Genomic DNA, 12234 nt, shown 5'->3' on the forward strand with positions numbered 1-12234 from the left:
CAAGCAACGAAAACTACTTGCAGTCAACTGGCTGCCCTTTTGCTTATATAGCAGGGGTGGGCAAGCAAGAGTTCAGTGGGAACCGAAATGTAGGTTTTGCAAAATGCATGGGAGCCGCAGTTCTGTACTATTGTGGTGGATAGTATGGTAAGGCCAGAAAGGATAGCACTTTCAGCAAGAGCTGCATGTAACTCAAAAAGAGCCGCACTTGCCCATGCCTGTTATATGTCATCTGAAAACACTCCAGATATTGCCCTGCCTTCATCCAAAGATGACTCAAGCTCTTGGTCTCTCGGTCTCTTCAAGTTTTTGAATCTCTCAGTTAATGCCAGAATCATTCTGAGAGTCAACTTATGGGTGCAAGGAAGTCTCGTCAATGGTTCACTAGGAACTATACACTACATTATATATGTTCCTAATGCTCGCCCTCCAGCTCTTCCTCTGTTTATTTTAGCGGAATTCGATAGCTATCAGGGACCTTTCATCTATGATAATCTGTTTCCAATAATCCCCATAACACGCACTTTGAACGATGGCAGTATATTGCCATCTTGTAGACAGTTTCCCCTTACCTTAGCATACTCGATGACTATACATAAATCACAGGGATTAACTCTTCCAAAAATGAAAATAGATATAGGGAGAAAAGAAACAGCTATCGGTCTTATCTATGTTACATTGAGTACAGTGAAAAAATAACTGACATAGTATTTTTAGAGTTACAATAAAGATCGCAACGAGTCAATCTGTAAGTCCAAGGCCTATAGTGAAAGACAGAATTTCATGAGACATTGGCATAGCGATTAATTAATGGCTTATTCTGACCTTATATTTGTACCTTTAAATGATCCGATAGAAATCATATATATTGTTGAGAACAAATGATTCTTTGTTTCTTTTTTCCTCATAATCTAGAAAATAAAGGTGTGAGCAGCTTCGTTCCGACTACACACTGATGTAGCGTTACTTAACTAGTTTTAAATATACCATCAGTTTTTCAATAACCTTTTTACCAAAATTATACATTTACTGTCATATTTCAAGTCTCACATAACAAAATTGTAACAGTAGCTTATGTCAAATTAATTTTTCTAGAAACCAAAACATTAAATTTTCTATAAATAAACACTCTTAAAAACCTTTATACCACAGCCGTTTTTTTACTATTCTTCTAACGTTTTCTTAAATTTTCTGGTCAGGATTAATGATTATAGTATAAAATTTAATGAAGTTAAACTAATTCTACAGTTAAATATATTGTTCACTAAATGTAATTAATTTTAAACCTATAGGTGTCATATTAAGGCCACAGCATTATTTAATTCATATAAGATCTTTTATATTCCATTGATTACTCTGAAATTATTCGCATCCCATCAGAAACAATGAAACTATGATTATATCTCCTATTTCTGTAATTTTCTTGCTTTTAATGATATGGAAGACTTGTGAATTGACAAAAATGCATATTTAATTTTTTTTGTAATTTAATTTGAAAAAGACAAAAAATAAATATATCATTAACTTTGCTGTAAATTATCTGATGTTTCACAGATTGGTATTGAATGTTTGTGATTGGCAAAGAATATGTTGTCTTTTAAGATCAGGATACAGAAACTTCATGTCATTAAAGGGAAATTAGTGATTAAGCTGGCACCAATCACCACCCACTCTGAATGTAAACAAACAGAAAAGATTTATTACACTATATCTGACTTGTCAATGCTTCAAATGACAGCATTTTTAATTAAATATCAAAACCAGCTTTTTCAAAAACACTTAATAAAACATTTAACACCTTCTATCGCTGAGAATACTTTATTTAATTAAACACAAATGTTTTCAGCCTAATGGAATAGGCCAGGGATGGTGAACCTTTTTGAGTCCGCATGCCGTATTGTAAGCATACTTAGCTTTAAAGATGTTAATGCGTGCCAAAGTCTTAGACTTCGAATAATGATATTTAAAGAAATTAAACGAATATGCTTTAATTCGAATAAATGTAAAAAATCTGATTAAAAAAAGGATGATCAGGTGATAAACAGAAAGGATGATTGAAAAGGACAGAAATCATATGATACATTACGTGCCAGATGATTTCTCTTACGTGCCACTTTGGGCACGCGTGCCATAGGTTCGCCACCCCTGGAATAGGCCATCCTCAGGTGAACTGGCATTCGATCGTATTTCAAAATTGTAATAAATGGAACGTTCAATCATTATATATTCAAATTTAAAACGAAAAATAGATAAATTAACAAAATAAATAACAAAATAAAATCTACTTAATACACTAAAGCCACAACAATATAAATAATAAAATAAATAAAATAAAAATCCTACTGCGACAAGTTTTGGTAATAGAATAACCACGTGTTCAGTTGGAGGTATTGCATATATAGGAATTTTGATTGATGATTAATTTATTTATAAAATATAATGACTCTACCTTTATTCAAAACTTCTAAGGCCCGATTACTACGATGTCTTCCATGTTTATGAGATTTATTTTGCTGTTTAAATAATCCCGGACGGTGAACCACTTGATTAGAAGCGGACATATTTCCTACATGAAGTGGTTGCCAGATGAGAACAAGATTTGTTTAACCAACGAGCTCGTCGTGTTCAACGTACAAAGATAATTTAATTAAAATCGATAAAAAAATATATTTTAACGTAATTATTATTAATTTATTAATAATTTAAATTTGTTTTTAAAAACTCAAAAATTGAAAATAATTTTGTAGTATCTTATATAATTGTCGGAACGTAGTGACGACTAATACTTGACTTCGTGCATTCCTTGTCCGCAGAATAACTCTGGAATGAGTTGTCCGATCTTGATGAAATTTTCTACGACGACTCATCATCACTCAAGGATGAACTGATTAAAATTTCAACTTTCAAAAATGATCCGTTTTTGTAGAACTGGATATAGGTGTTTTTCTTCAGTATGGATCATTTTTTAGAGTTGAAATTTTAATCAGTTCATCCTTCAGTGGTGCTGAGTCGTCGTGGAAAATTTCATCAAGATCGGACAACTCATTCTAGAGTTATTTTGTTGACAAGGAATGCACGAAGTCAAGTGTTGGTTAATGTGTACCTATGACGGCCGGATGGCCGAGCGGTAAAGGTGGCAGCCTACCGCTCTGGGGGACCCGGGATCGAATCCGAACGGGTCGAATAATCCCCAGGAATTTTTCGGGGGGTGGTCCGTTCGGATATGTCGGGCCCCGTCCCTCACCACCCGGTCGCCCCATTGTGGGCCTGGCCGAACCCATAATGGGCTACTAAAAGAGGCCCTCTTAGTGCCCACAGGGCGGAAAGAGTTAAAAAAAAAAAAAAAAATGTGTACCTAGGTAGCCAAGATGGCGGCCGGGGAAATTTTTCCCTACATTCTAGACGGCAACGGAGAAAATTTTTTCCCCTGTGTTCGACGTAGCGGCCGCGTTTCCTGTAACCTCGAAACGGAGACGCGCGATTTTGCGTTTGTGACGTGAGAGGGAGCTCTTTTGGACGAAATGTGTTGTGACGAAATCGTCGAGTTATGCAAATTTCGTTTGCAGGGAGTTTAGAAGACAGTGGTGTGTTGCATGTTCAGTGTTGGCATCGAAATTTTTTTTTTTTACAATATCTGTTCTTTCCGAATTGCTAAAAAGGTAATTTATATTTTTTACGAGTAAAAACAAAAAGATATTGCGTTCTTTTGGTTGAAATTTCGTGCACGTCATGGGCGACGTTAATTTGAGTTCGAAGGAATTCTGGGCCAAATGTACTACCAGGAAGTTTTATAAAATGATGGAAACAGATTATTCGGAGTTGGGATTGAACCGGGCAATTGATAATGCATTCAAATTTGCTGTCAAATTAGGTATACAGCAGATAGAATCGCGGTGTTCTACGTGCGAATAAGACATGCAAATTATATTACAGAAGCGAAAGAAATGAATGTCTTCTTAGATGCAGTTCGTGTGCAGTTAAATATTCAGTGTACGAAGGAACTTTTAAAAGCAAATGTGGTCGTCTGTTCCTGGGGATGTATCTTGTCATTCATAATGGCACTACCTATGTCTAGAATGTGGTGCGACGATTTCGGCTTTAGCATGCGGGATATCTCGAAAAGCTAGTATAGAACCCGAGACAGTTCCGTCTGCACCCGTTCAAAACATCGATAATAATAAGAAGAAGAAGTGAAAGAAATCAAAGAAAGGTCGGGATAAGGAAACGTCAACCACCGCGAGTAAAAAAAGAAGAAATAAGAAGTCATCGACAGTAGCAGCCGACGCAAAACAAGGGGGGAAAAAAGATCTATAATAAACGAAGATCAAAGTTCGAAAGTCGGGAGGAAATGTAAAAAAGGGAAATGACAGACAATCAACGTGAGTAAAAAAATGTTTTTTTTCTATTAAAATAGGGTTTACAGTAGCTTATTATAGTATAAGAGTTTTTAGGTCGCGTTATTACGAAACAGTGCACAACGCGCAGTCTCCATAGAAGACGAAGATGGCGACCGGAAACGCGTTAGCCACGTCGAATGCAGGGAAAAAAATTATCCCCGTAGCAGTCTAGAATTAGGAAAAATTTTCCCCGTCGCCGTCTAGAATGTAGGGAAAAATTTCCCCGGCCGCCATCTTGGCTACCTAGGTACACATTAACCCAAGTGTTAGTCGCTTCCTGCACGCACGTGTAGAAGCGCCATCTGGTGGTCGGAAAATATGACAAGCATTAAAACGGTAATTTTGAAAGGTAAATGTTGCCGCTAACTGGACACACAACAAATATAAAGAATCTTTATAGAATAATAAGTTTAAAAAGTCTTCTTTTTAAAACGTGGAGCAGCAGCGATCAATATCGATGGCTTTGCGATCCATTCTCTCCTTCGTCTTCCTATCGTTAGTACGAAATTTCGATCTCTTAAATGGAGAAGCTGCGCAGAGATTCCAGATTGAGATGAAGTCGCTCAAATTCGTCATCATCGATGAAATGTCAATGGTTGGCGCAAGAATGCTTTACATGATCGAGAGAAGACTGAGGGAGATAAACCCCGAGAAAGATGAGCCGTTTGGTGATTTTCATCAGCTTCCTCCAGTTAAAGACCAGCTTCCTCTCTATTCGAGTGTTTTTTACAATGTAATGTCCAACATTTGCATTTGATTCTTTTGAGAACTTCATTGAACTTAGTAATTCTCATAGACAAAATAGCGCAGATAGTTCCTTCACAGATGTCTTACAACATCTAGCTTCGGGTGATTTCTCTGATAGATCTGAACATTCTGACAAAAACAAATCGAGCCTATTTATCCAGAGATGAACTTGATCAGTTCCAAACGGCAGTAGAGCTATATCCAACAAACGAGCAAGTTAAACCAAGCAACGAAAACTACTTGCAGTCAACTGGCTGCCCTCTTGCTTATACAGCATCGGAAAACACTCCAGATATTGCCCCGCCTTCGTCGAAAGATGACTCAACTCTTGGTCTCTCCAAGTATTTGAATCTCTCAGTTAATGTCAGAATCATGCCGAGAGTCAAGTTGTGGGTGGAAGGAGGTCTCGTCAATGGTTCACTAGGAACTATACGCTACCTTATATATGCTCTAGGGTTTCTGAAACGGGATCTCGGGATCCCGGCTGTTTTTTAATATCCCGGGAAATTTTTCTCATCCCGGGAAATCCCGCAATTTTTTTAAAAGTTTACTTTTTTCTTATTTTGTGTTAAGATTGAAGAAATTTTACAAATAGAAAGTATAATTAACTCATAAACTGTCAGAATGCCGGAATGCATTTATATTTATTAATTTAAGCCTGCTTATTAGTTTTTTTTGTTTATATGTCTCAAAAATAAATAATTGTTGAACTGCGGGCTTTGTAGTAATCCTCAATTGATACGTTCTGAAGTGATTCCAACAGAGGTTTTAAAAATTTGTATATATATATTTATATTTACAGAAATTTTGCGAAAAACAATTCCTTACTACCACCTGCAGTGAATTATCTGGCAGAGTTAGAGCTCTGTATTCTCGCGATTATTATGAGCACAATTGCAATTGAATAAAATAACAATGTGGAACGTTTAACCTTTACCATAATACTACACATTCTATCCTTTTCTCCTGGTTTCAATGACCGGCCAAATCCCAATTAATTTCAAATAAGTTATTGCAGCTTTTTTGACAACGCGATTTTCTCGCTCGGTGTTATCGCTCTGCTGTCTCGCGATCATAACACGATAAGAAATTTAATACTTTTGATTCTGATGAAACCGTGTTGTAGTTTACTTTGCTTTTTTACAGACACACTACGGTGACATTATTCAATACTTGGCAGATTATTCATTACTTTATTCAGTTGGGACGCTATTTACAAATTTAATACTTTCAATTTTGCAACAATTAAAATCTATGTTTATTAGGTAGCAATACCATTTAGTAATTGTGACCCGAACATTTATTTGGCTATTTTATCAATATTTTTTTAATTATTAAAAACAAAATTATAGACTTCATTACTGTCAATACTAGTTGTTAAATTTAAAAGAAAACATTCCCCCGAGTGCAAAAACAATTTGTTAGTCATTTAACTCACTACTGACAGATAAGGGAGTTTTTGAAAACAAAGTAATAAAACGATTAGCACTTTGTTGTCGTTCAAAGTGGGGGACTAGTAGAATCTATTACTTTCGCGGGAGAAAATAAAAAAAGCTTTACTCCCCTAAAGTTGAAAGATAATACAATCCTGTAAAATTTAACAAATCTGATGTGAATAACTGAAATTAAAATTATTTATAAATTGTGCATATGTCACACTTCCTTTTGTGAATTTGTGAGCTGCGAGTTAACTCAAGGATTTTCCTGTAATCGCCTATTATCTACATTTATACTACGTTATAATTTATAATTTATTTTGTTCGTAACCAATCCCTTTAATCAAGAATGTCAGAATCATTTGTTCGGAAATATTTCGTTAAGGATTTGAAACAAGAATTTGCAACCTGTAATGAATGTAAAACACAGATAAAGTGTAAAGGTTTTTCAACAAGCGGCCTTATCAGACATCTGCGTAACAAGCATAATATTGACAAATTATCTGTCACTAGTACTAAGCGTACAGCCGAGGAAACTGGAGAAACTAGCAGTAAGCGATTAGCCTCTCAACAAACCTTACCATCGCTTTTTATTAAAAAAGAAACGTGTGAAGAAATAGTAACAAAACTTGCGACTTTAGATGGCATCTCTATCAACTCTATTACAAAAAGTGAGTTCATCAGAAAATCATTGACAGACAGAGGATACACTTTACCAAAAAATCCATCAGATGTAATGGATCTCATCCATTCGCATTACAAACAAATCAAACAACGATTATGTTCTGAAATTGATAGCCAAATAAATGGAGGATCAAGGTTTAGTTTATCCTTGGATGAATATACTTCACTAAACAATCGCCGGTATTTAAATATAAACATACACAAAAGTGACGGAACATTTTGGAACTTAGGAATGGTGAAGATTTCCAATGTTCTACCTGCAGAAACTGCTGTCCAAGTAATCAAAGAAAAGTTAAAAGAATTTCACATATCTTTAGAAAAACACGTGGTGGCTTGTTTTACTGATGGTGCAGCTGTAATGGTGAAATTTGGAAGGTTAATTGAATGTGAGCATCAGTTATGTCAGCGCTGTCCAACTTATCATAGCCCGCGGGCCATATTTTCTTCACCAAACATTTCGGGGGCCAAGAAGGTTGATAAATGAAAAGTCAGTTTATGTTAATTAAAAATATATTTTATTTATACTAAAAAGAAAACTTTAAAATATTCGTAATATATTAATGAGAACATTGTGGCCGTAATTTTCACATAGTAAAATAATTTTAATATTAATAATAATAATTTAGAAACATAAATTTACATATCATTAGTAAAATGCACGTGCGTGGCTTGTGTTACTGATGGTGCAGCTGTAATGGCGAAATTTGGAAGGTTAATTGAATGTGAGCATCAGTTATGTTATGCACACGGAATTCATTTAGCGGTATGTGATGTTTTGTACCAAAAGTCAACCACTTCAGTAGCAGTCCCTCTTTCTGAAGAAATTCAAACTGAAGATGAAGAGCGCAATGACGATATTGAGAAAGATGAAGAAGACTTTAGTTATAGTATTGATTTTGAAAGTGTTTTGTGTGAGCGTTTGGCTGAAGATCCTTTCGATATAGATATTTCATTTGAATTACATGACACACTAGGTAATGAAATCGTCTGTTCTCAAATCATTAATAAGGTTAGAAAAATAGCAAAATTTTTTCGCAAATCACCTTTAAAGAATAACATCTTACAAAAATACGTTGAACAGGAACATGGGAAAAATTTGCACTTATTTCTGGATTCCAAAACCCGATGGAATAGCCTTTTAGCCATGTTAGAGCGATTTATTAAAATAAGATCATCCATATCGAAAGCAATCATTGACTGTAATAAAGATACGGACAATTTTGATCTTGACAAACAAGAAGTTACTGTAATTCGTGACATCGTGGCATCACTGCAGCCATTAAAAGCTGGAGCAGAAAAGCTTGGCAACAGAGGATCGACTTTACTTTCATCGGAAGGTATTTTTTCTTTTATTATAAATGAGTTAAATCAACTAAACACACCTTTTTCAAGAAGACTAAAAGAGTCGTTTATTCGACGCATAGCAGAGAGAAGAAATGTAAAACTGACTGGCCTCATACAATATCTCAATAGTGGAAAGAATTATGGAAAAGTTTCAACTTTCCCAAGTGAAAAAAGTTTGCCAGCCTTACCAACCAAGACTATGTTAATTTTATCAGCAAAACAGATGTTAGATCGTCTTTTTGAAGTATCTACTGATTCTACTTCCGGTGATACAGATCAACTACCAGATGTCGCAAGCTCATCTGCAATGACTTTAGCTGAAAAGCTTGATGCTGCTATCAAAGAAGCTGAGATAGACAGATCAAGAAAAGTGGACAACAAAAGCAGTACTGAAACGCGTCTCGAGAACGAAATAGAAATCTTTGAGGCTACAGGTGAAAAAACACACAACATCTGTCTTCTGTTAAATGCGTTAAAAACGATTCCACCCACATCGATTGAATCAGAAAGGGCATTCTCGGCAGCAGGACTTTTTATTACCAAATTAAGAACCAGATTGAGTGATCGGAGTATCGACCATCTTTGTTTCTTAAAATCTCATTATAAAAATTTACAGTAATATTTGTATTATGTTTTATTTAAATAAAAAATATCATTTTCTAAGTTAGAAGTTTGATCAAAGTTCAGTTTTTTTCTTTAAATTTTTAACTCAATTCGTAGGCAATTTTTGTTATAAGCAGTTTCGAACAAACTTTAACAAATTTTTTTTTATTTGTGAATTTTCTACGTAATTCAAAGGTATTTTTAATACATATTTTACACATTATTATTAATACGATTTTGGAGGTTGTAGAACACTTATCATTATTTTTCATTTTTTAAAGTAATTTATCATTCGATTTCAAGATATTTTTTATATTTTAAAAATAATTTATTATATCCCGGGATTTCCCGGGATCCCGGGAAACAGTTCACTTTTATCCCGGAATCCCGGGACAAGCAAAAGACCGGGAAATGAGAAACCCTAATATGCTCCTAATGCTCACCCTCCAGCTCTTCCTCTGTTTATTTTAGTGGAATTCGATAGCTATCGCGGATCTTTCATCTACGGCAATCTGTTTCTAATAATCCCCATAACACGCTCTTCGAACGATGGCAGTATATTGCGATCTCATAGACAGTTTCCCCTTACCTTAGCATACTCGATGACTATACATAAATCACAGGGATTAACTCTTCCAAGAATCGATATAGGGAAAAAAGAGATAGCTATCGGTCTTACCTGTGTTACATTGAGTCGAGTAAAAAAATAACTGACTCAGTATTTTTAAAGAGTTACAATAAAGATCACTACGAGTCAATCTGTAAGTCCAAGGACCATAGTGATAGCAGAATTTCATGAGACGTTGGCATAGCAATTAATTAATGGCTTATTCTGACCTTATATATGTACCTTTAAATGATCCAATAGAAATCAAATATATTGTTGAGAACGAATGATTCTTTGTTTTTTTTTCCGTCATAATCTAGAACAGTCATTCTTAGAACAGTCTTAACAGAGGGCCGCGGCCCCCTGGGGTCCGTAAGAAGTTTGCCGGGGGCCGCCAAATTATGCAAAATTTCCTTCAGAATATAATAAAAAGAAAATTTATGTATAACCGAATATCGTATTTAAAAATGAAATAAGAAAGATAAAGTTTTCCTATTTATTTCTTATTTCTTCCTATATACAACTTTGTCAGTACAGAAGAAATAAATGCAAATATGCTACTTACACCTCAGTATTTACTTCTTTTATTTCAAAGCAATTTAAGAAACTATTGATGCTTAGAATTTTAAAAATAATTAAAAAAAAATAGTAGGCTTAGTAGTAGACTTTAAAAATTTAAATATTTTTGCAAAAGATATGCAAAATCCTTACGACAAGTTGTGGGTGTTTTAGTTTAGTTTTAGCATCGACTTTGGATCGATTTATCGACATGTTTCTTATTTTTTGTTAAAAATTAATGAGTTTTCGTGTTTAATTGTGAAGTTTGAATGTTATTTAAATAGCTAATGAAATAATAAAGTTATGATTTACATTTATTATATAAAAAAATAAAGTAATAATAAAAAAATCAATTTATAGATAATTAAACAAATATAAATTATTATTGAAAAAATGGGGGTCACAAAAAAGTATGAAATATTTAGTGGGCCGCGAGTAGAAAAAGATTAAGAACCACTGATCTAGAAAGTAGCTTCGTTCCGACTACACGTTGATACAGCGTTACTTAACTAGTTTAATTTAAAAACCTCAAAATTTTTACACCTTTGGACTCGGGCCGGTAAAACATCGAGAAATGAAAAAATTGGGTTTTCTTTCTGTATGTATGAACTATGGATGTTTGTGTGAGAGGGAGGCACGAGATTTTTCACTCACTTCGAGGCTAAATAACTCTTGTGCCATCTGTGAAAAATTCCTGAAATTTGCAAGGAGGTTTCTCTATTGGGGAATTGATATTAAATTTTGGCGGCTAAAGGTCAGGAACACAGGGATCACTTTTCAGATCTGGAATGGAATCGAACTTAACAAAGATTTTACTGATTATTAGCATTTACAATTTTTTTTTTAAATAAAACTCATTCCTACCCTCAGAATTAAGCTTTTTGTCATTTATAATAAATAATAATATGAGATTTTATTTTAAAACAGATGGTGCCACACACGATTTCAAAGTTTACCAAAGAATGACTTCGTTTTTTTGTTTTCGATGGGCAAGTGGTTGATACTTTCAAAATACAGAATTTGCATTAGAGCAATGCAAATACTTCGTCGATGAACGCAGTTGTAACAGGTAAAAAAATTTTTAATTTTGTTTTTATATTGTCTAAATAAACGTCGCAAAGAAAGACTTCCTCTTAATTTAAATTTAATTTGTATACTAGTATCTTTTATATATTAACAGGACTTATTATACTGGAAAATATGGATGCAGATATTTAGTCTTACGGATCAAAAATAATGTTCTTTATTTAGTTCACCTGGTATGTTCTTTATTTAGTTATTTATTTAGTTCACAGGTGAACTAAATAAAGAACATTATTTTTGATCTGTAAGACTAAATATCTGCATCCATATTTTCCAGTATAATAAGTCCTGTTAATATATAAAAAGTACTAGTATACAAATTAAATTTAAATTAAGATAGAAAGGACACAAAGGCGTAATAATTAAAGACTTCCTCTCTTTGCTAGTTAGAAACTTCACCAGTATAATAAGTCCTATTTATAAACAAGATCTACGTGAACAATATAAAAACAAAATTAAAATATTAAGGAAATAGGGGGAAAAGAACTATGAATTCTTAATATTGGTCCGACCAAAATGAGGTCACTAATGTCATATGGTTCAAGTTATTGTTCTAACAAGGCAGCCGGTTCTGAGTCATGTCGATTCACGCTTTAGTCAAGCCTTTCGAAGGATTAACCTTTAACACATTATCAAGTGGGGCTAAATTAATCGATTGTGTTTTTGTTTATTGAAGAATTTATGAAAGTATCCATAGAAGAAATGTTCGATTGTATTTAACGTTTATTTTGTATAAATATAACTACTAATCTACTTTGTTTCCGCGCCATTAATT

The 12234-nt window shown here is 34.1% G+C and overlaps 1 protein-coding gene across 2 annotated transcripts in view; it reads right to left on the reverse strand.

Annotated features, from left to right (window-relative positions):
* The window catches only part of Tsr1 (Tsr1 ribosome assembly factor), a 52900-nt gene extending 50322 nt beyond the window's left edge, over positions 1 to 2578 (reverse strand). For both annotated transcript variants that reach the window (XM_067272940.1, XM_067272939.1), the window contains exon 1: positions 2450 to 2578. In XM_067272940.1, the coding sequence (XP_067129041.1) occupies positions 2450 to 2561 (112 nt within the window). In that variant the 5' untranslated portion in view covers positions 2562 to 2578. The remainder of the gene's footprint in view (positions 1 to 2449) is intronic.
* Between the last annotated feature and the right edge of the window lie 9656 nt (positions 2579 to 12234).

The sequence above is a fragment of the Centruroides vittatus genome, unplaced genomic scaffold, assembly GCF_030686945.1.
Source record: "Centruroides vittatus isolate TY-2023 unplaced genomic scaffold, ASM3068694v2 contig_459, whole genome shotgun sequence".
NCBI lineage: Eukaryota > Metazoa > Arthropoda > Arachnida > Scorpiones > Buthidae > Centruroides > Centruroides vittatus.